This window comes from Mixophyes fleayi, chromosome 2, assembly GCF_038048845.1.
Source record: "Mixophyes fleayi isolate aMixFle1 chromosome 2, aMixFle1.hap1, whole genome shotgun sequence".
NCBI classification, from domain to species: domain Eukaryota; kingdom Metazoa; phylum Chordata; class Amphibia; order Anura; family Limnodynastidae; genus Mixophyes; species Mixophyes fleayi.
The window spans coordinates 336748161-336774230 of NC_134403.1; the positions used below are offsets into that span (position 1 = coordinate 336748161).

General features: G+C 40.8%; 1 protein-coding gene across 1 annotated transcript; it reads right to left on the bottom strand.

The window, feature by feature from the left end:
- Window positions 1-527: 527 nt before the first annotated feature.
- NIT2 (nitrilase family member 2) lies at window positions 528-24215 on the bottom strand. The gene is made up of 10 exons (XM_075197002.1): window positions 23995-24215; window positions 20809-20927; window positions 19755-19875; window positions 18337-18425; window positions 16435-16528; window positions 7031-7105; window positions 5810-5888; window positions 5087-5185; window positions 2583-2638; window positions 528-1828 (listed from the first exon to the last, which is right to left on the bottom strand). The coding sequence occupies exons 1-10, from the start codon at window positions 24017-24019 to the stop codon at window positions 1737-1739; spliced, it is 849 nt and encodes a 282-aa protein (XP_075053103.1). The 5' UTR covers window positions 24020-24215; the 3' UTR covers window positions 528-1736.
- Between the last annotated feature and the right edge of the window lie 1855 nt (window positions 24216-26070).

The following is a 26070-nucleotide window of genomic DNA, read 5'->3' on the forward strand; positions in this document are numbered from 1 at the left end:
GTCCTAAATCTACAATTGGTCATATTGTTAGCTATACGCTGAACCTTTTTTTATCAAGTTAATAAACCCCTCCATCCACTGTGCGCTGACTGGGATTATAGGACTTCAGATAGACACATTTATTTTGCTTGATTTGTAAGTGCATATGTTGTGGATGTACTAATTAAATTGTTTTAGTACAAAATTACTACACTATAATATATTTTTATTTCCATCTTTTCAGGTTGGAGATGCACAACGTAACCTGACAGAGCAGGACCTGGGAGTAATACAGATAAGCTCTATATCTTGTCTTTTGGTCACGTGTTTTGGAGCCTCTCAAGATACAAGTTTAAAAACCAGGGACCTTAATATAGAAGTGCCCTATTCACTCTAATAGTGGGTACACATTATTTATCACCTTATTTGGAATAAATCTCCTAAATACTACACTACTCCCGGGGGCCCTGTTCCTACTTCTCTTTGTAGAAAACAAAATATAATATAAATTTTAAAAAAATACACACATATATATACACACACACACACACTATCAGAGATATTTATTGTTTTTATAATCCCATTTTTATCCATTTTGTAAAGGCGACACCTTCAGACAGCTTGTTTTATTTAAAAACATTGGACTAATTAATGCTCATCGTTGCACACTCAACCTATTCCTGGTGAAAGAACCTAGCGCTCTGAAACACGGTACATTTCCAGATTAGACTGTCCTAAATGAGATACCATACTATAGTGATAGTCTGAGAGGTGTGTGTGTGTGAGGTGTGTGTGTGAGGTGTGTGTGTGAGAGGTGTGTGTGTGAGAGGTGTGTGTGTGTGTGTGTGTGTGTGTGTGTGTGAGAGGTGTGTGTGTGTGTGTGTGAGAGGTGTGTGTGTGTGTGTGAGAGGTGTGTGTGATGTCCCTGAGGAAAGTACTTACACTGAAATGTTGGAATGGATTAAATAGACTCTTTTGATGCAAACTACAACTTGTCTTATTGGAATCTAATATATATATCTCCCGTCTTCATATATACCTGGTTCACATATATGCCGGATTCGTTATAACTGAAGATAATTGCACTGTATTGAGCTCCTGCTCCTCTCTCTCTATACACTCTTCCACACTACATATAAGTGTAGGCATAAGATCTACAGCCACATTGAGAATAGAGGACGGTCTGCACTTGGAATAAAAATAGAAACAAACATTGGTGGTAAATACCTGCATTAATAATAATGAATGCTGAAGAAAATGAAACAGTCTGTAGAAAATAGGAAAAAAAACAAAAAAAAAAAATCATTATAAGTCCTATGCACCACTGACAACAAATTATGAGACAGAAAACAAGTGACGGTTTAAACAGTCTTAGGCACAGTTCATTATCCTGTGGAGTCAGCACACCTGACCTGGAAGTGATGTCACCAGCCAGCGTTTGTCTCTTGTAGGTCAATGCCGACTACATCACAGTCATGTTCCAGATATGTGAATCTGTTCCTATGTTACTGTACCCAACATTCATTAGCTGAAGTGCAATCACACCCTGCATATTTAGTGATGTTACAATACCTCATATATGAAGACTTTATAACTAACAGCTCTTTAGTCTGGAGTAACCGACTATCATCCTTTTAATCAGGAATATCTTCCACAATAAAACACAATTTCCCTGTGAATTCCAGTATTGGAATCATGTTAATTACATTAACTTTCACATGGCACATGATAAACGTTACATCTTTCAATAAAATGTTTTATTTGTTCTTTTCTTCCACACCGTAGAGGTCGTGGCGACGTTGGCCATGGATAGGTATTTGCTGACGAATTTCGGCGAGGTATTGCAGATCTGAAAAAGAGGACAAAGAAAATACGTTTATTATAGTGCCATATATAGTATCACATTTCACAAAGTAAGCGTCTGCTTTTCACATTATATCAATGGCATTTATTATGCATTGTATTGTATCACCCTGTGGTTTATTAGAATGAAGATATTGCCAGACAGATCAACTCAACAAGTTTATCCCTCACAGGTGACTCTGATTGGATGGATTATAACAACCAATCAGAAAAGCTTAGTGTACGAGTGCAAATAACCAAATGAACTTTAAATCAATCTAGTGCAAATATCTGATTAGTTGCTATAGGTTACTGAGCCTATGTGACTAAATACCCCCAAATGTACTGCAAAGAATACTGATCCTACTAATCCAGATAAAGTTATGGGTCTGATGTTTAAGGAAACACTAATCTAGAGTTAAATAGTTTAACGAAAAAATGGTAACTCCAAAACACAAACAGCATTATAAAACACAATTTTGATGTAACCCAGCAAGCCATCTGATCTGTCGCAAGGGTGAAATTAAATTAATAAAGGGGTAGTCCTAAAATAGGACTTTAAAATGACCTTTACTGTTTCCACTAAGCATATTTTCGGTTTATCCTCAAAGCCAGGTGCAGACCGATTTTCCAGAGCACTTTCAAAGGGCCAAGAAGCGAGCGTCACACCGGTCCATACTTTTTGCAGTTCATAAATTACCCTTCATATAAAGTTTTATTTTTCTAGTTTGAGTACAATATAGAACAGGCATTTTATTTACCAATATCTGTGCAAGTGATTGATGCATCTGCTCCAGCCTTAGCAATGACCTCTCCCCTGGGGGAAAAAAAATAAAATTAATGATCTTGCACATGACTTTTGACACTCAACGTGTACTTGATCATTCATGGTCTACCTAAATCTTCGTGGACTACCTACATCACGTGGACTACCTACATCAGCTCAGCCTACCCACATCGGTGCGGTCACTCTACATCAATGTGGACTACTGACATCAGCGCAGCCTACCTACATCGGTGCAGTCACTCTACATCACCGTGGACTACCTACATCACCGTGGACTACCTACCTCAGCTCAGCCTACCTACATCGGTGCGGTCACTTTACATCACCGTGGACTACCTACATCAGCTCAGCCTACCTATATCGGTGCGGTCCCTCTACATCACCGTGGACTACCTACATCAGCGCAGCCTACCTACATCGGTGCAGTCACTCTACATCACCGTGGACTACAGACATCAGCGCAGCCTACCTATATTGGTGCGGTCACTCTACATCACCGTGGACTACAGACATCAGCGCAGCCTACCTACATCGGTGCAGTCACTCTACATCACCGTGGACTACCTACATCACCGTGGACTACCTACATCAGCTCAGCCTACCTACATCGGTGCGGTCACTCTACATCACCGTGGACTACAGACATCAGCGCAGCCTACCTATATTGGTGCGGTCACTCTACATCACCGTGGACTACAGATATCAGCTCAGCCTACCGACATCGGTGCGGTCACTCTACATCACCGTGGACTACAGACATCAGCGCAGCCTACCTATATTGGTGCGGTCACTCTACATCACCGTGGACTACAGACATCAGCTCAGCCTACCGACATCGGTGCGGTCACTCTACATCACCGTGGACTACCTACATCACCGTGGACTACAGACATCAGCGCAGCCTACCTACATCGGTGCGGTCACTCTACATCACCGTGGACTACCTACATCAGCGCAGCCTGCCTACATCGGTGCGGTCACTCTACATCACCGTGGACTACAGACATCAGCGCAGCCTACCTATATTGGTGCGGTCACTCTACATCACCGTGGACTACAGACATCAGCGCAGCCTACCTACATCGGTGCAGTCACTCTACATCACCGTGGACTACAGACATCAGCGCAGCCTACCTACATCGGTGCAGTCACTCTACATCACCGTGGACTACCTACATCACCGTGGACTACCTACATCAGCTCAGCCTACCTACATCGGTGCGGTCACTCTACATCACCGTGGACTACAAACATCAGCGCAGCCTACCTATATTGGTGCGGTCACTCTACATCACCGTGGACTACAGACATCAGCTCAGCCTACCGACATCGGTGCGGTCACTCTACATCACTGTGGACTACAGACATCAGCACAGCCTACCTATATTGGTGCGGTCACTCTACATCACCGTGGACTACAGACATCAGCTCAGCCTACCGACATTGGTGCGGTCACTCTACATCACCGTGGACTACCTACATCACCGTGGACTACAGACATCAGCGCAGCCTACCTACATCGGTGCGGTCACTCTACATCACCGTGGACTACCTACATCAGCGCAGCCTGCCTACATCGGTGCGGTCACTCTACATCACCGTGGACTACCTACATCAGCGCAGCCTACCTACAACGGTGCGGTCACTCTACATCACCGCAGCCTACCTACATCGGTGCGGTCACTCTACATCACCGTGGACTACCTACATCAGCGCAGCCTGCCTACATCGGTGCGGTCACTCTACATCACCGTGGACTACCTACATCAGCGCAGCCTACCTACAACGGTGCGGTCACTCTACATCACCGTGGACTACCTACATCAGCGCAGCCTACCTATATTGGTGCGGTCACTCTACATCACCATGGACTACCTATATCACCGTGGACTACAGACATCGGCAAAGCCTACCGACATCAGAACACTGACTGCCCAATCCAATCATACCAGACTACTGGTAGCTGCACAAAAGTGTGAATGGCTATTGTAATATATGGGACTGATAATGCTTCTGCATTACAACAGCCACACACTTTCCTCACAGCTACATTTGTTATTCCAGTATCTTATTGTATATATCAATTGTTTCCTGCACCTCCTAGCTTGTAAGATCTTTATCTTATATTTCATAACATTGTTTGCAATTTATTTGTTTCAGGATCATCTCATTTATAGCGCTGCTTAATACATGTAGGCGCTTTATAAATGAAAGGTTAATAATAATAATAATAATAATAATAATTACAATAATAATGTACATACAATACAATGATAACACTTACAAACAGATAAGACATTGTAAATAGTCTATAACTGAAGACAGTATTGCAGGAAGATTAGTATCTGCCAATGTAATCATTCTATATCAGAGGTAGACATCCGTTGTCTCCCCAACTTCTATGGATCTACAAATCCCAGAATGCCCCGCTATCAAAAGTAATACAAGTCCGAGATTAAATATATAAAAGGTGCTTACCATGGGTTTACCACAGTGCTGTGTCCCCAAGCTACATAGGAGGCTGTATCATCTCTGGCAGGAGACACAGTGGCCACATAGACCTGGTTGTCCAAAGCCCTAGACACAAACAGATAACACAAGCATTGTTATTGACAAAGGAAATGTGTACTTCACTATTACACCACCACTCAAGAGAGCACTTGGAACAGTCACACAGGGGTCAGTGACCTGCACGTCCAATATCCTGCTGCACGTGGAAATCATTACTTCATCATAAAAAAAAAAAAACCTGCTGTGTAAACTACCAGTGATACCATTCATTGTACTGAGACAGCAGAATTCCATTTCACACTACATGCAAATTACACTGAATTCATAATCTGCAGATAGAGCCTTGGGGGTATATTTACTAAGGGGCGTTTCCGTAGTTTCCCGGGGCTTTGAATTCGTTTTCTTCAAACTGCAATTTTATTAAAGACAAACCCCATCAGGTTTTGTCTATAATAAAATTGCTGTTTGAAGAAAACGAACTCAAAGCGCCGGGAATCGGCGGTTCTATGGAACTGTCACATAGTAAATATATATCCCTTGGAGTGGGAACGGTTTAAAGACATTCTGCCTGTGGTGTGGTCGGGTTATAATAAGGGAGATTTCCTCTTACTACAAATTTGCTCATCTCTACTAAGAGGAGACTAAACTACTGCAATAAGCCTTCACTCTTTATATTTCCTTTATACTTACCGAGCTCTCTGCAGAAGTTCCCAGTGCGCAGGTCCTGTCGTCATGTTAAATGCCCCCGGATACACCAACAACTGACACCCTAAATTTGATACAATGATAAACAAATGAGAAACACACATGCAGCCCTGTCCTCATATAATCAGACAGGTGGACAGGTCTCTGCCTCCCACAAGGTCAGCACAGTCACCTCCTGCAGGTAAGTATGCTGGAGGACATGAGTGTTCATGTCAGGACTCATTGTTGTGTGCCTAAGTTCACAGCGGTGTCGGGGTCGGTCTGTACTGAATGAAACAACAGGGCAGCCTGAGCCCCCAATCTATTAGTCTGCAGTCAGTACACATCTATCGGGCACAGCTGATTTCAATTAAATGCTGTATAAGAACACATAAGCAATGAGGGGGCGGTCCCTGAACGTGATAACCAATGAAATCTCTGATGCATGTTTTCACAATACAATATTCCATTCTCATTTAATTCTATTTAACATGATGTACTATATCATATTTTACATAGGCAAACCGAGGGGGAGTTTCCTAGTGCCTGGAAACTCCCCTCCACGCCTGGGGCACTGTATAATTGAGGTGGCTGGACCCTGCCCCCTCTTCACACAGCTCTGCTTGAAAAGGGAGAGCTGCCTGCACCTAACAGTAGTCCACGCAGCATTGGCCATGTATATTATGGCGATAAGAAGAGTTGGAGAGCAGCCAAACACTGTCTAAAACTATAGCCACGCCCCCATGCATGCTGGTCATGCCCACTGGCGGCGTGTTGTGGAAACCCCCCCCCTCTACAAATCCTGTGTTTGCTCCCGTTCTATATATATTTGCTATAATTTTACAAAATAAAAAAAGGTGCTACAGCAAAAGTTTAAATGTTTATAAATCGCAAACACCGTAAGAAATGTCTGTAGCCCTGAGAAGGAAGAAAATCAGCAATTTGTTCATTAATCCCATTTATGTATAGTGTGAAAACTGCTGTACTATTTATATGTATATCACACTACTGTTATTGATGCTTTTTGGTATACTGATGCTATACTCTAACTGTTAAGAGTGTTTGTTATTATTCCCTTGAACCCATACCACTTTACCACTTCAGTGTTGTTCCCCTCTTTACTGGTCTTCTATGTATCCCTTACGTCATTCAAAAACTAATACAAACTATAAAGTAAAAAAACAAACAAAAAACAAGCAACAAAAGAAATATGAAATTAAATCTCACCTTTCTTGGTATATATTTGGGCAAGTTCAGCAAACCTGATGTCATAGCAGATACCCACTCCGATTTTGCAATAGGCTGTTAAGATGACACAATATTAATGTTCTGTTATCATTGATACATATAGGATCAATTTATACATATTTTAAGTGCTAAAATAGCTACATTTAATAACCAGCCCAGAACACTAATAGAACAGTATATCTCCAGGTTCATTGGTGCCTTGTTAGGTGCAAACAGAGTGCGAAGTGAGCATTCACATTTATACTAGCTGCACTTATTCAATATGCATACTCTCCTGTGAATAATATTGGCATATCATCACTTCAGTGATCAATAGGAAAACATGTGCATTATAAGGAATAACACACCCTGATGTAAATCATGCAGGTATTACACGTTACCTGGGATTTCCACGACTTGTTTAAAAGCATTTCACCTGCATCTATGTGCGGATGTTGAATGCCCTAATTTATAGAAAGATGTGCAATACACCAACATTTACAACTAGGGTATACAAACTATGGATTCAGAATGGAGTTATGATGTCAACACTCATTCATATAAATTAAATAAAGATGTACAAGTGCTCTGCAGTGCCCAGATTACAGACTTAGAGGCATATTCAATTAGCTTTCCGGTTCGCGGTAACGTGCGCAGTATTGCCGGTAATACGGTACCACAATAACGCGGATTTTCGTACGCAACCCTATGGGGTGCGAATGAAAATCCACGTTATTGCGGTACCGTGGATTGACTTTGCGGCCCGTTCTGGCGCGATCCTGCGGACCGGAAAGCTAATTGAATATGCCCCTTACTGACCATAGAACAATACAGATCTCTCAGCAGGTTTCAGAAATAACTCTGCAGTCTGTAACAGGGTTCATAGATGGACCAAAAGGTTTGATCACAAAGAAGTAGGGATGTGCACCGGCGACTTTTGAGGTCTCGTGTTTTGTGTTTTGGATCCGGATTTTCATTATTTTTGGGGTTCGGATTTGTCTCGCAAAACACTTGACGAAAGGTCTCGGTTCGGATTTAAGGTTTTGGATTCGGATTTTTTTTGGAAAAAACATAAAAAGTTTAAAAATCAAGTTTTTGGGCTTATTTTCACTCCTATGCTATTAGTAACCTCAATAACATTCAATAACAAGCATTTCCACTAATTTACAGTGTATTCTGAACACCTCACAATATAGTTATTAGTCCAAAACGTTGCAACGAGGTATCTTTCTGGACTGCGTAGAGGAGTGGGTCACCACAATATATATTAAAAACCCTGAACTTGTATGATTCGCACCAATAAATGTACCTGGACTGCGTAGAGGAGTGGGTCACCACAATATATATTAAAAACCCTGAACTTTTATGATTCGCACCAATAAATGTATCTGGACTGCGTAGAGGAGTGGGTCACCACAATATATATAATAAGAAAACCATCAACTTGTATGATTCGCACCAATAAATGTACCTGGACTGCGTAGAGGAGTGGGTCACCACAATATATATTAAAAACCCTGAACTTTTTGATTCGCACCAATAAATGTACCTGGACTGCGTAGAGGAGTGGGTCACCACAATATATATTAAAAACCCTGAACTTTTATGATTCGCACCAATAAATGTACCTGGACTGCGTAGAGGATTGGGTCACCACAATATATATTAAAAACCCTGAACTTTTATGATTCGCACCAATAAATGTATCTGGACTGCGTAGAGGAGTGGGTCACCACAATATATATAATAAGAAAACCATCAACTTGTATGATTCGCACCAATAAATGTACCTGGACTGCGTAGAGGAGTGGGTCACCACAATATATATTAAAAACCCTGAACTTTTATGATTCGCACCAATAAATGTACCTGGACTGCGTAGAGGAGTGGGTCACCACAATATATATTAAAAACCCTGAACTTTTATGATTCGCACCAATAAATGTACCTGGACTGCGTAGAGGAGTGGGTCACCACAATATATATTAAAAACCCTGAACTTTTATGATTCGCACCAATAAATGTATCTGGACTGCGTAGAGGAGTGGGTCACCACAATATATATAATAAGAAAACCATCAACTTGTATGATTCACACCAATAAATGTACCTGGACTGCGTAGAGGAGTGGGTCACCACAATATATATTAAAAACCCTGAACTTTTATGATTCGCACCAATAAATGTATCTGGACTGCGTAGAGGAGTGGGTCACCACAATATATATAATAAGAAAACCATCAACTTGTATGATTCGCACCAATAAATGTACCTGGACTGCGTAGAGGAGTGGGTCACCACAATATATATTAAAAACCCTGAACTTTTATGATTCGCACCAATAAATGTACCTGGACTGCGTAGAGGAGTGGGTCACCACAATATATATTAAAAACCCTGAACTTTTATGATTCGCACCAATAAATGTACCTGGACTGCGTAGAGGAGTGGGTCACCACAATATATATTAAAAACCCTAAACTTTTATGATTCGCACCAATAAATGTACCTGGACTGCGTAGAGGAGTGGGTCACCACAATATATATTAAAAACCCTGAACTTTTATGATTCGCACCAATAAATGTACCTGGACTGCGTAGAGGAGTGGGTTACCACAATATATATTAAAAACCCTGAACTTTTATGATTCGCACCAATAAATGTATCTGGACTGCGTAGAGGAGTGGGTCACCACAATATATATAATAAGAAAACCATCAACTTGTATGATTCACACCAATAAATGTACCTGGACTGCGTAGAGGAGTGGGTCACCACAATATATATTAAAAACCCTGAACTTTTATGATTCGCACCAATAAATGTATCTGGACTGCGTAGAGGAGTGGGTCACCACAATATATATAATAAGAAAACCATCAACTTGTATGATTCGCACCAATAAATGTACCTGGACTGCGTAGAGGAGTGGGTCACCACAATATATATTAAAAACCCTGAACTTTTATGATTCGCACCAATAAATGTACCTGGACTGCGTAGAGGAGTGGGTCACCACAATATATATTAAAAACCCTGAACTTTTATGATTCGCACCAATAAATGTATCTGGACTGCGTAGAGGAGTGGGCACTGGGCACCACAATAAAATATATAAAAAACCTTCAACAGGTCTGCATTACACTACACATACGGCTGCTCCTCCATCCTCTCCATCATATACATGTTGGAGTTTTAGCGTGTGACAACCTCTTGTTTTTGATAATGTCAGTGCATTTTGAATATTTTTCAATTTGCTCCACACCACTGAATGTACTTTATCTATGATACGCATCTATCTATCTTGACTGCGTAGTGCGGTGGCCCCGGTACACAATTTGGTACCGAGGCCACAATATAATTAAAAAACCCTCCACGTGTCAGAATTCCACCAAAAAAGGGTATGGACTGCGTAGTGTGGTGGCCCCGGTACACAATTTGGTACCGAGGCCACAATATAATTAAAAAATTGGGCATCAACTGTCACCGTTGTTTAATATCTGATACACCTAAATATGGACTGCACAGTGGAGTGGCCCCGGTAGTAAATTTGGTGCCGGGGCTACAATACCTCCTCCAACTTCCAAGTGTAGTGTTTATAAAGACAGACAGCGTCGAAGTGTTATTAGTTGACTTTCTTAACCCTAAAATTGTCCCTGTTGCAAATATTCGTGCAATGGACAGTTACTTTTTTATTGAAAGACTCAAGCTTTCAAGTGTAGTGTTTATAAAATATAAACAACAATACAGTAGTTTTAGAGCACGTCAATACCTCTTGTTTTAAATTATGACAGGGCATTTACTTTTGGTTTAATTTCTTGAATTTTTCTAAATTTGGTTTTACTTTTTGAACATGGCAAACGACTGTTGATTGGTCATATAATGCAAAAAAAAAAGTTCCAAGATGGAATTGTCCTTGGGCCCTCACACCCACCCTTATGTTGTTGAAATAGGACATGCACACTTTAACAAACCAATCATTTCAGCGACAGGGCCTACCAAACAACTTTGGTTGAAATGATTGGTTTGTTTGGGCCCCCACACCAAAAAAGCTATTCATCTCTCCCTGTACAGACTAAACAGGCTCTACTGAGGCAAGATGTCGTCCTCATCCTCAATCTCTGATTCCTCTCCCCCTACAGTGTGTACTTCCTCCTCATCACACATTATCAATTCGTCCCCGCTGAACTCCACAACCACAGGTCCCTCTGTAGTATCTGGAGGGCAGTGCTGTACTTCATTGAGGAATTGATTATTCATTTTTATAAACATCATTTTTTCAACGTTGTGAGGAAGCAACCTCCTTCGCCGCTCACTGACCAGGTTCCCCGCTGCACTAAAAACTCTTTCCGAGTACACACTGGAGGGGGGACAACTCAGGTAAAATAGAGCCAGTTTGTACAGGGGCTTCCAAACTGCCTTTTTTTCCTGCCAGTAACAATATGGACTGTCTGACATGTCTACTTGGATGGTGTCAGCAAAGTAATCATCCACAATTTTTTCTATTGTGACAGCATCCAATGCAGCGAGAGTAGACATGTCTGCAATGGTTGGCAGGTCCTTCAGTCCGGTCCAGATGTTATCAGCATCCCCGCCAGTGCCTCTTTTGGGAAAACTGAGCTTTTTCCTCGCAGCCATAGATGTGGAAGAAAATGAGGGTGGAGATGTTGGCATGTCACGGTCCTCTTCAGAGGACAATCTCCTGACCAGCAGGTCTTTGCACCGCTGTAGACTTGTGTCCGCCGGAAACAGAGACACAACATACGCTTTAAACCGAGGATCGAGCACGGTGGCCAGAATGTATTCCTCTGACTTTAAAAGAGTGACCACCCTCGGATCCTGGCAAAGCGTACGAAGGGCTACATCCACAAGAGCTACATGCTTGGTGTAATCGCAATGGCTTACCAGCTCCTCCCTCACTTTCTCCAGCTGCTTCTGCAACAGCCTGATCAGGGGAATGACCTGACTCAAGCTGGCAGTGTCGGAACTGACTTCTCGTGTGGCAAGTTCAAATGGCTGCAGAACCTTGCACAACACGGAAATCAGTCTCCACTGTGCTTGACTGAGGCGCATCCCCACTCCTTTGCCTATGTCGTAGGTGGCTGTGTAGGCCTGAATGGCCTTTTGCTGCTCCTCCATCCTCTGCAGCATATAGAGGGTGGAGTTCCAGCGCGTCACAACCTCTTGTTTGAGGTGATGGCAGGGCAGGTTCATGCTTTTTTGATGTGCCTCTAGTCTGCGGTAGGCACTGGCTGAATGCCGAAAGTGTCCAGCAATTTTGCGCGCCACCGCAAGCATCTCCTGCACACCCCTGTCACTCTTGAGGTAATGCTGCACCACCAAATTAATGGTGTGGGCAAAACATGGGACGTGCTGGAAATTGCCCATATTTAATGCCCGCACAATGTTACTGGCATTGTCTGACACCACAAATCCCCATGAGAGTCTAAGTGGAGTAAGCCACTGGGAGATAATTTCCCTCATTTTCTCTAATATGTTGTCAGCGTTGTGCCTCTTATTAAAGCCTGTAATACACAATGTTGCCTGCCTTTGCACGAGCAGCCATTTTGTAGTTGCTGCTACTGATGCAGCTGTTGCTGTTGCTGCGGAAGGGGATGCATCTACCCAGTGGGCTGTCACAGTCATATAGTCCTTCGTTTGCCCAGAACCACTTGTCCACATGTCCGTGGTTAAGTGGACAGTGGGTACAACCGCATTTTTTAGAGCACTGAGGACACTTGATCGTACTTCTCTGTACATTTTTGGTATCGCCTGCCTAGTGAAGTGGAATCTCGACGGGATTTGGTACCGGGGACACAATACCTCCATCAACCCTCTAAATCCCACTCCACTGATGGCGGACACCGGGCGCACGTCTAACACCAACATAGCAGTTACAGCCGCAGTTATGCGCTTTGCAATAGGGTGACTACTATCGTATTTTGTGGTCATGGCAAACGACTGTTGGACGGTCAATTGTTTTGTGAAAGACTTAGCGGTCTTACGACTTCCCCTCTGGGAAGATGACCGACTAACAGCAGCAACAGCAGCAGTGGCAGTAGTAGGCGTACCGCTGCAGGATTCCTCGGATGAATCCCGTATTGAGGAGGACTCAGTCTGGCTGCTGACTTGGGCTGCAGGACTGAATCTGATGGAGATTGTGGAGGAAGTTGACGAGGAGGGTGTTGCTGGTGTGTATCCAACTGGACCACGGGATTTAGGTGTCCCTGTACCGATGAGGGTCCTAGCCCCAGTTCCAGAACTAACCACTGAACTATGAAGGTTATTCAGGTGACGTATAAGGGAGGATGTTCCTAGGTGGGCAAGATCCTTACCCCTGCTTATTTGAGCTTTACATAAGCTACATATGGCCATACATTGGTTGTCTGGATTTGGATAAAAATAACTCCAGACCGAAGAGGTGCATTTTTTGGTCTTCTGACCAGGCATGACGATGGGCTTTTTCATCCCATGGACATCAGCTGTTTCCCCCCCTGGTGCCTCATTTACAATAACCCCATCACCATCCTCATCATCAAGTTCCTCCACAGCGCCAGCTACATCATCAATAGCCTCCTCCCGAGCCACCTCTTCCCGTACAGTGATGGGAAGGTCAGGCTTGACAACCACCAACATCCTTGGACTCGCCTTGTGGATTTGTGATAATTTCTCTTTAGAAGGCAGAGTTGTTTGCTGTTTTGTTGCTGACAGCATAACTCTCTTCAATTTTTTGTAGGGGGGGGAAGGAGGAGGAGGGCTAAGATCCGTGGGTGAAGCTGAACCACTAGTCATGAACACGGGCCAGGGCCTAAGCCGTTCCTTGCCACTCCGTGTCGTAAATGGCATATTGGCAACTTTACGTTTCTCCTCAGATGATTTTAAGTTTCTCTTTTTGCTACTTTTTCTTAACTTGGGCTTTTTGGATTTTACATGCCCGGTACTACGAGATTGGGCATCGGGCTTGGAAGACGACGTTGATGGCATTTCATCGTCTATGTCATGACTAGTGGCAGCAGCTTCAGCATTAGGAGGAAGTGGGTCTTGATCTTTCCCTACTTTATCCTCCAAATTTTTGGTCTCCATTATATGTAGCACAAGATACTGCAGAATGTGTGAACTTGGTAATATTGCAGTACCAATGGACTTATACTGCTGGATTGGTTTTGCAAATTTGGTTATAATTATATATTTTTTTTTTTATTTTTAATTTTTTATTTTTTTTTACTTTTTTTTTATTTTTTAAAAACTTGGGAATAATGGGGAAATAACTATGCCCTTAGAAGCACAGAGCACAGGACACAGCACCACTGGACTGAACAGGACACGGCACAGGACCCAGCAGCACTACGGAACTCAGCAGGACAGAGCACATGACACAGCACCACTGGACTGATACTGCAGAATGTGTGAACTTTGTAATATTGCAGTACCACTGGACTTTTACTGCTGAATGTGTGAACTTGGTAATATTGCAGTACCAATGGGCTTATACTGCAGGATTGGTTGTGCAAATTTTGTGGTAATTAAAAAAAATTAAATTAGTTTTTGGTATTTTTTTAAATAACTTTTTTTTTAATTTTTTTAAACACAGGGGAATATTGGGGAAATAACTATGCCCTTAGAAGCACAGAGCACAGGACACAGCACCACTGGACTGAACAGGACACAGCACAGGACCCAGCAGCACCACTGACCTCAGAAGGACAGAGCACAGCACACAGCACCACTGGACTGATACTGCAGAACACAGCACAGCACAGCACAGCACAGAACTAAACAGCACAGCACAGAACTAAACAGCACAGCACGAGATCTACCAGGACAGAGGACCACCTAACACACCCTCCCTCTACCCTGATCAATGCCCAAGTGAAAATGGCGGCGACTAGCGGGGAATTTATAGGATCCGAGTATCGCGAGATCCGACAACGGGATTATGAGTCAGAGCCTCAGTTTCAGATTTGAATTTGGCGCCAATACCCGGATCTGTCTCGGATCCAACTCGGATCGGCAACGTTCGGGTGGGCTCGGATTTCATAAATCCGAGTGCGCTCATCTCTACAAAGAAGTAATAAGAATGCATAACGTGTACAACATTGAATTCTATACATACAGGGCCTAATTCATTAAGGCATGCAAAACAAACGTACTGGTTTTTTAAAAATGCTCACAAATCAGACATATGCATGTCTGTACTCAACAAACAGCAGATCAGGTGAACAGGAGGCTAGGGGCTAGATTTACTAAACTGCAGGTTTGAAAAAGTGGAGATGTTGCCTATAGCAACCAATCAGATTCTAGTTATCATTTATTTAGTACATTCTACAAAATGACAGCTAGAATCTGATTGGTTGCTATAGGCAGCATCTCCACTTTTTCAAAGCCGCAGTTTAGTAAATACACCCCTAGGTGCGCTCTGCAATACACTGCAGGTTACCTTCAATACATATGTGGAATATAAAGTCCCATAAGAATGCACAGGAAAAAACAAACAAAAAACTATTCCTTTAATGTCATCTGTTCATAATATAATCATTAATAAGAAAATATAAAAAAATTTTTTTCCTCCATAAAATACATTAGGATGTTTATGTCTACTGTACATAAAATGCGTTTTTACAGTTGCTCCTGATTGCAAACACATGTTCTAGCATGTATACGCAACCATTATTGATGGTTTATTGCCTTACGTGCATACGCCCAGTCCCCTCCCCGTTCCGCCCCTGAAATCGTTGGCTGTTGTAAGGGTCCTTTGTGCTCAAAGGTGAATTGGAAGTTGCTGCGTTCTCTGGGGTGTGTGGTTTGTTTCTGGACATGTGCAGAGCGATTTTACGCAAATGCGGCTCGTATCAGCATTTTCAGGCCAACAATCTATTGAGGAGGCTTCAGAAGTGAGGGCTACTGCTACTCAAGCCAAGTGCCGAGTGGAAGATCAGAGTCCAATTTGGAAACAATTGGAATGAGCCAAATTGTACAAGATCCAGGTGTTATGTGCTTAGACCAAGAAGATATTTAGAACCTGATCATACACACAGTCCACTGAAGGTCATCTTCTAACCACATTTAACAATGTCTGATGACCATCTGATAGGCTTTTGCAGGATTACCATTGGATATTGTGGTATATTTGAGACCACATGCATACATGCTTTATATAAACGCAGCATATCTTGTAGAGCATGGGCAGTCTTATAATGTAATTTAAAACAATGAAAATTTGATAACTGTATTTCAGGCAGATGCAATTTCAAGATATGAATATATAATCTAGACACTGGATCTTTGTGAATCCGGAGTCCTATACTGCCATATTAATGCCAGAGACATACAACATACCTATACAATCTAGACATTGGAGCTGAGCTGTAAGTATTGCAAAAACTTGTTTTAAAACATGACTTACGGGTGTCAAACACAGAGAAGCTTTCCCCGGGGCTCAGCGTTTCCGACTCCTGGAAACGAATTTTCCCTGGCACATCAATATTAAACAGGTGGATCTGTGGAAGATTACGAAATTACAAGACAACCTATGAGATCACTGTTTAACAATTACTTCAATCAATGAACATTAAGCCATTACCTCGCCAAAATAATACACAAACATTAAAAAGGACCTGTCACTTTTAGAGAAATAGATTTTTACAGATGGCTTCCACGCAGTTACTCTGCCTTGTAAGTGCTGGTGAGAATGTAAAGCTGTAAGAAAGGTCCTCTAATATTTATTAAAGATTTCCACCTACAGATGCATTTAATGTATTGGCTTCTATTTGCCTTCCCGTTACCTTTGTTAAATACATTGCTTTCTCTTTCTAGCTTTTTTGTGATTTTCATATGGGCAGTACGGTGGCACAGTGGTTAGCATTGCTTTCTAAAAGCGCAGTGGTCATGTGTACGATTCTGACCTGGGTCCCTAGCCGTGTATAATTAGTGTATTCTCCCTGTGTTTGCCTGAATTTCCTCCCACACTGTTAAGACAGACTAAGACTAGGTACACACTGAAGGATTTTCTCACCGACGTCTTATCTACAACGACTTTCCCTTCGACGGTCCGACAGCTCGGACGATTAATGCGTACACACAAGTCATGTTTTAGGCGATTAACGAAAGAACGACCGACTGGGAAGCGACTTTTCACCGCCATATTGTCGTGAGCAAAGATTAAAAATTTGTACACACTTAAACGACTATGTAATGATATCCCCAAGAAATTTAAATAAGGGGCAGAACATGTTCAATAGTAACCACCCAAAAACTCATAAAAAGCGAAGGCAACACGTTTTCTTCATGTTCTGACAAATGTATACAATTAAACAGGCAGACATATGCTATACACATTAATACAACAGACACCTGCTATTGCTTTACCGCTAGATGCACCTAATTACAATATGAGTGACCTGCAGACACCACACCACGTGGGACTGGTACAGGCATCAGAAATGAACATACACAGCCCCCCAAAGGAGTCGCAGTTCGAGGAACTATCTGCACTTGCTCGTGGATCGATCGAAAAATTATACACACTACATGATCGTTAGGTGATTGGTCGGAAAATATTATACAGTACGACCAACCAAATGAGCTGACAATCGGCACGACTTTCGACCATCGTGTCACTATACACAGTAACCCAACTTCCGACCGAACGGTTGTTTTTCGACTGATTTGCCCGATTATTGGACGAAAACGCTTCAGTGTGTACCTCGTCTAACTGTCTTCTGAACCATAGTATGTGCGTCCATGTGGTAAGGAACATAGGGGCCGATTCAATTCTGCCGTGAATGGCGCAGCGTTAACAGTATTACCGTTAATACAGTAATTTTAACCTGGATTTCATCTCGCAGCTCAGGGAGCCGCGAGTAAAAATCCAGTGTTGAAGTTACCATATTAAGGGCAATTATGCACAGTTTTACCGTAATAACGGTAATACTACTAACGCTGCGTTATTCAGAATTATGCAGAATTGAATTGACCCCATAGATTGTAAGCTTCACTGGGACAGGGACGGACATGAACGATTAAATGTGTAGATTGCTGCATAATATGTAGGAGCTATATAAATGACAGCTAATAAATAAAATAAAGGTATTTGTATTTTGTTTTTATGAAACACGAGAGGAAAACACCTTGGATGCCAGACAAAATTAACATTCTTTAACATTAAGCAGAAAAACAAAAAAATTAAAAATAGCACAATTTTATGTCCTAAACATGACAGATTTAGTGCACACAATATAGTCACACACCAATACGTAGTAAGAAGATAGTTGTATCAGGTGAGTTACGTGCAGTTTACAGACATTACCTTTCTGTGCTTTACCAACAGTGTCCCATCAGGGCCAAAAACAGTACAAGTGTTATAGAGTTTCCCAGAATCCTCCTCTGGAATTGAACCTTTAGAGAAATTGCATGATTAGACACGTGCCTCTCCCGTGTGGCGTTACTGATCACATGTATGGGCATAGTAAATATATAGTTCCACCCTCTTCTCCATATTGTACATTTTACCATTACAATCATCTCTGTAAAGTAAAGCCACCTTTTCTACAACACAAACAGCTGAATGTAACTGTGCCTCACGTGTATAGTATGAGCATTATACAAGTATCAGGCTGTCTGCGTCTACTGCGCCTCACATGTATAGTATGAGCATTATACAAGTATCAGGGTGTCTACTTCTACTGTGCCTCACATGTATAGTATGAGCATTATACAAGTATCAGGGTGTCTACTTCTACTGTGCCTCACATGTATAGTATGAGCATTATAAAAGTATCAGGCTGTCTGCCTCTACTGTGCCTCACATGTATAGTATGAGCATTATAAAAGTATCAGGCTGTTTGCCTCTACTGTGCCTCACATGTATAGTATGAGCATTATACAAGTATCAGGCTGTCTGCATCTACTGTGCCTCACATGTATAGTATGAGCAGTATACAAGTATCAGGCTGTCTGCATCTACTGTGCCTCACATGTATAGTATGAGCAGTATACAAGTATCAGGCTGTCTGCATCTACTGTGCCTCACATGTATAGTATGAGCAGTATACAAGTATCAGAGGAGAAAACAAATATACAAACTGAACCAGGCAGCTGGGTCAACAGAAGGCTTTTCCTCACCTCTGCTCAATATTTTATTTAGAAATACATTTTATAAATAAGGTGTCTCACTATAAGCTTATATCACTAAAACACTTTATAAAGTTACACTAAAGGACAATGTCACCATATCAAGGACAGCGTCACCATAATCGTACTATTTAACTGTATTTTGAAACAATCTTTAGACGTTTATAGTGGACAGTTCTTCTGTGTGAATGACATTCTGCACAGAAAGACTTTATTTTTATGGTTATTGAAGCTGTATTTAATGGTCATTCCCATCCTGCAGCCTCAATGACCTGACACGTCTCAAAATGCTGTAAACAATATATACTAAGCGGATAGTGTTGTCTATAGACTACGAGCCAGGCACCATGAGTGCAAGTCTCTTATAGAAACTTAGTGGACTCACAAACACTACAATTTCAATTAAATAAAAGCAGAAAGAACAAAAAGTTATTTAAAATCATAATATAGTTAATTTAATTGTAGTGTGCCTTCATGTGGGCTGTCAGCTGTTTTTTTATTTATTTATTTTTATTTTGACATGTACCTCTGTAGTCAATGACTAGATTATGGTAATGAGGGTCTAGAGGAAACTATGAAAATATTAATTCAAACCTCCAATGAGATAGATCCCACATTCCTTGGCTACTTCCGACAGCATCTGAGTGGACTGCCCAGGTATCTTCTCAGCATATTCAGGAAAGAAACTGGTACCATAAGGAGAATTAAAGCACTCCTAGGAGAATATAATTAAACAAAGCCACTAGTTATAAAACAAAAGCGCGGTATGCTCAGACAATTTCATACATATAAATACCAAAAGCACAATTTCAATAATAAGGGAGTGCATGGGGGATGTAATGTATAAAATATATAATCCCCCAAGTAAATGGCTTGATAGATGACACCTTTGCAGTCTAAAACCCAGATACACTTCCCCTTAAGTAGCTCATTTACAATCCAGATCACAGAGAATACCATCTAATTTATGTTTTGTCCAATTGTATGTTAACCAAAATTACTCCACCAAACCATACTGTTGAAATATAAAATGTACCAGCAGACAGTGAGGGCCTTTATATAGAAGTGGAGTAGACAATTATGGAACGCAGTCCACTTTTTAATCCAGTTTCTCTACTTGCCTTTTATATATGTCTGCTGATCGACTGGCAGTATATTCTATTATTGTTATTGCTAACATGCTATAAGAAGTAGTGTTACGTGCATACGATTAAAGGTTTCTCCCATTACCATCCAGTACCTCCAATTAGATGTTAGACCAGGCCTGTCCAACCTGCGGCCCTCCAGGTGTTGTGAAACTACATGCCCCAGCATGCTTTGCCAGTAGACAACCTGTTGATAGCTGGAAGGGCATGCTGGGACTTGTAGTTTCACAACATCTGGAGGGCCGCAGGTTGGACTGGCCTTTGTTAGACGTTAGAAGCTAGCTTGATTATATAAGCGCCATGGCTACCAACGGGCAGAAGTTGTCAAGCCCTTGTTTACTTTATCATTAAAGATTACAAAATGCAAAGAAAACCAATAATTGAACGTGGTAAGAAACAGATAGAAGACCCTGAGCTGAACAATGTCCACATTACGTACTATTAAGAAGTGACCTTATTTGAGTTTAATGGAAAGGAACCATTGCCTTGTACAGAGTACTCACAGGGAGCGCTACAATCTGTGCCCCTTGCTGTGCCGCCTGCTTTATTAGCTGAGAGGCCTTCTTCAAGTTGTCAGACTTCACAGGAGTTACCAAGAGCTGCACCAAGGCCAATCGGAATTCTACAGAAAGAAAAGGTGGACTTAGCTCTGGATATCAAAACTATCCAACACAGTAAATTCATTTAATTCAATGAAACCATAGAGAAATAAGAGCCTCTACTTCACTCCATCATCCCTGGTGGTGATCTGTTGGTAGTGTGAGGCAGTATTATCCGATCTTTCATTGACGTGTGTGGTTATGGCTTCTTTCCATGTATCCAAATTTTGCCCAGAACGGTAGGATCATAAACAGATACCTCTCCTCACGTCCAGTCAGCATTCGTTAATAGATCATATTAGACAGCTGTGCAAATAAATGCTCTACTATCTAGTGCGAGAAGTATGAATGTCCGTCTTGGTGACATTTAACAAAGTAAGATATTTATTTGGGGTCCCAGGTTATTTGCTGTATTCCAATATCCTTCCAACAAGCAAGTATTTACAGTGTATAGACACCAGATAAGATTAAACACTTGGGCATCAGTGCCACTGACAAATGATATATGACAATACCCTTCATAAGAAGAGCATTCAACGACGCAAATCTAAAAGATTATTTATAGCATCCTCAATATTTTTTATAAATTCTTTATTTAGAAAATGTCTGAATACAAAACAAACAAACTATGTAAACAATACATTTTATCAGATTACATTTAGTATGCAGACTGGATTAAGTGGCACACATACAAAAAGATATAGGCGTAGCCAATTTCAACATATTTTATTACAACCTAATAATTAGCAAACAATCCTAACCACTCTAACACTTACATTATTTAATAACACAATAACCTAACTGCAAAACAACAGTTAATCTTTAGAAGTCCTTCACTTATTAGTAAACTGTTACTCAGTAATAAATAAATATTTGAAAGAGCTGACATCCTTCTAGATCAGAGTTTACCACAGCTGATTGCTCATCTACTACTAAAATATGCCAACACAGAACCTGGTTGCCAGCACATTTTCCAACTTTTTAAATTGCCAGGCTCGTAAACTGACACACTTTGGGATTTTACAGAAGGGCAGTGAAAAACACTAGTTAAAAGAGCATTCAATGCTTCAGTGAATCACATTACACTATGTACTTTATGAGCACCTGCAATGGATTAGTTTTACCTAGTGCCAACTCCACTAAAGGATCATTCAAAAGTGACACAAAGCGAAGCGAAGTAAACATTAGTCATGAAATATGTGTGTGTGTATAGTTATTTTCACTTACATTACTTTTGGGCTATGAGTGTCAAAGCAAGTTTAATAGTCTTTAGGAATGTCCACTACTCGTATAAAGTGAATGCCCATGTGTACAAGGCTTCAAGTTTGAAGAAACTTTTGATACATAAATCCAAGCATACTCAATATGTACCACAAAGCTCCAATACAGGCATTAAAGAGCAATACCTCAATTCTACATGAGAATTATAACGATCACAAGTGACTGAGTCCAAATGAGGCACTGTACCTTCAGAAACTGACATCTAGGATTAATACTTCTGTATTTTTCCAACAGGACAGCTATTACAGAATGCAGTAATTGTGTGCTGGTAATTAATGATACTCATCCACTCCTCTGACTTATCTAGCTCTCCTTTTCTACATAATGCACACATACACAGCAAGGAGGGAAGAAATATTAATTCCAATGCACTATCATTAAGAAATAACTATGTAAAACAACACAAAAAAATATATTATTTACTTTAAGACAAAGAAATAAGAATTACTTCCAATGTATTCAATGCATTACAAGCCTATATATTGGCCTGGTCACTGTTCTGTAAAACACCCCCAGGGAGTTGGGGTGGGCAAGGGGGAGTAGTATTGCTATGTCGTTCAGTTTTTTTAATTTACATCATCCCAGTCATTATAAAGTTATGAAAAAACAAAACCAATCTAAAGGGATTAAAAAAACCACCAAAGACTCCCCTGTGTAACACTGCATAACTTCAGGTGCAGTAGTTCGCCCATATGAGACACCAGGGAAAAATAAGTTTTCTCAAAAAACGATTTTGCTCACATAGCGGAATAAAAGTAGATATTAAAATATTAAATGATTCCTTAGTGTTGTCCATCTTTGCACACCATATTGTATGATGTTATACCACCATTTTTTGACAACACTCGCCCCTCCCCCTCCTGATGTGGAGTAAAAAAATAAGCATGATTTAGAGGAACATATTCACTGGAACTTTTTAAACACAATATACAGGCATTTTTGACGCTTGAAAAAGGCAAGTAAACAGGTCTGACAGCGAAATCATCTTAGGGTTTCCATATGAATTATCATTTTACTATCATTGCGTTCAGGTAGAGTATTTCACAATGCTACTTTTCACATTTAGTTTTGTTTTAAAGCACTGACATTCTGATAAGTGCTACTAAAAACACATATCAAACACCAGTTATGCACCATGAACACTGTAAAAGGCCCCTTTAATAGAATACACTTACTTTAGACATTCTATACTTTTTTTTAATTATTTTTAGTGAATCTGTGTCCTATATTAAAAAGTAAGAAATTATTCTCTCTAAATAGAAAGCCCTAATAGAAAAAAAAATAATAAAAAGAAAACGGTAATTTATTAATCCTAAAGACTTTTTTAATAGAATATGTTGTGAAACTGCAGTCAATTCAACAAAGACATTTTTAAGAACATTTTCAGATTCCTAAACTAAATGGCAACATACTATAATATACAAGCTTTGCATTGACCAGGACTAGTAGAGAAATGGAGGGAAGAAGAATAGAGTACAGTTTGGAGTAGATATTAATATGAATAATCAGTATACTCTGACTGTCTATCTTTACCATAGATCTTCGTTCTTAAAATCAGATTTCTTAAAAAAATAAAAAAAATAATCTAATTTTATTTTTGGTATGTTTTATAGCTGTGTGTGAAAAGTGGTAGTTTGTGTAAAAAACAGCCACAAAGACCCCAACATTCTCCTCAGTGTCATTCTTGTAAAGTACAATTACTAGAAGAGTCACTAGATTGCAGAGGTTATTTTATAGGGTAATAAAATACATGCACATTGCACAGATATTGTACTAGATACTGTTGCAAAGATTGCTTAAGTAACTTACTTGCCATGGCTCTGACAGCTTGCATACTGTGACCTACAGCCAGCACAGACCCGTAATGTCAGGAAGTCTTCTCTCTGCCCTGCGGCAGAGGATTCTGGGAAGTGTAGTTCCTCGCTGTCACTGTAGGAAATATGTCGAGCAATTGTACAAGACAGCCTGTATGTTATTGTTACAGAGCGGCAGTGCAAGTAACCAATATAATTATTTGCAATGTGATCCATAGCTTTCTAAACAAGCTGACAATGATTGCGTAGATTATAAAGCCTGAGGTAGAAATAACCTATTATAACTTCAAACTGGATTATAAAATTCAGATGCTGCAGTACAGTTTAATTACATGGATGAAACTAAGTCACAACAGTTACATTAAGTAGTAATTGTAGACATAAAGGGCCTGATCCATCTTCAAGCGCAATTACTGTTTATAAAAAAAGGCACATTTTACGCATGTGCGCCATTAAAATAGATGCAGATCTTACGGTACATCTCCATTTGAATTTGGGTATAAGTGCGCTCTTATACATTTCTTGCCGTATGTAGACAGAACAGACTGCAGGATACGTGTGCAATTAAAGTCTCGTCAGAACGCAGTCAGAATAAAATATTTTATAAAATAAATGTACAACTCTTTAAACTATGCTCAGTAATAAAAATATGTTTCAGATTTTTTTTTATTTTTTCATATTAAATACGTAAATCTGGATGTTCCTAATGTACACGGTATATAAAATGCATTTTCATAGTTTTCTTACAGTCACATGTTCTGGCACGCATATGTGTAGTCATCATTATCAGTCAACACTTAGCCCTGTATCTGGTGCAAATGATACGGCTAAAATACATGTACTTAAGAGATGCCGTGAACATGACTTGGCCGCATCTTAGTAAGCATGCCCTTACTGTACAGTGCCTACATCCGACCACCACTTACCACACCCATTCCGCCCTTCAGTATGTAGGAGGTTGCGCCAGGTGAGTTCAGACTTGAATTGTATGCAATTGGCGTAGGTCCCATTCCTGGGCATGCACAGTGCTTTTTCATGCAAGATATGGTAGCAAATGGACTTATGTCCAAAGATGAATCAGTCTCTCAGTGACGCCCGAAACATTATGTGGTCACTATTTTCTTTCCCTTAAGGATCAGCTTATAACACAAAAGCACACCAGAAGAGGGAAATAACTATTAAACTTTTCTTAGTTTGCATAACCCTCCCAACTGTCCCGATTATGCTGGGACATCACGATTTGCGGCATCCAGGGGGGGGGGGGGTTGTGAAGGAGATATTGTAGTGGCCCCCTGGTCAGGGCAGACCAGGGTGTGATGAAGAGAGAGAAGAATGAAGTAGGATCTAGAGCAGGGGTCGGGAAACTTTTTTTTTAACTTTAACCCCCCAATATATTTAGATACGCTGACATTACCCCCTTGATTTGAAAGGAAGGAAGTCATATTAATTATTGAAATTCAAATTTTTATTGAATCTATTCAGAATTTCTTTGAAAGCTTCAAATTCAAAACTTCAGGTTTTGGAGAAATGACGTTGCTTCATTTTTGATACAAGAGCATCAATATTGGGGCATTTTGACGTCAGAGCAATTTGGATACAGTCTTCAGCATCCAATCAATTTTTACACTTTGTTTTTATGTTCGTTAGAGTGGATAATCGTTGTTGCAAAAGGCAAAGGCATCAAAGCTCAAGAAGTGCCTCTGCCAACCATTGAGGCTCTTCTGGTACAACAGCAATTTCACATTTAATCCAACTGACAGCATGTGAATCAGCAGTATTACCCACAGGAATTTTATTTTTACCCCATTTGGGGCAATTTACCCCTGTTCCCTGACCACTGGTCTAGAGCATCAAGCTTGTTCCTAGTGAGGGTAGATTTGGGCAGAGGGGAGGACTACAGATTGAAGGAGAGGAGTTGTTGGTCAGAGAGTGGGAATGGAGAGTTAGAGAAGTCAGAGCACAATGATGCACGAAGACAAGGTCAAGGGAGTGACCAGGACAGTGGGTGGGGGAGAAGGTCCACAGAGTGAGGCCACAGGAAAAATGGCAAGAAGTGTGATGGAGGCAGGGT

What these genes read in the sequence shown, in the direction of transcription:
- NIT2 (XM_075197002.1), bottom strand. Translation starts at nt 24,019, where the DNA reads ATGCAAGCTGTCAGAGCCATGGCAA. An exon ending in CTTCTCTGTGTTTGACACCC is followed by an intron (nt 7,106 to 16,434) that starts GTAAGTCATGTT and finishes TCATCTTAACAG; the next exon opens with CCTATTGCAAAATCGGAGTG. An exon ending in GAACTTCTGCAGAGAGCTCG is followed by an intron (nt 5,186 to 5,809) that starts GTAAGTATAAAG and finishes GTTTGTGTCTAG; the next exon opens with GGCTTTGGACAACCAGGTCT.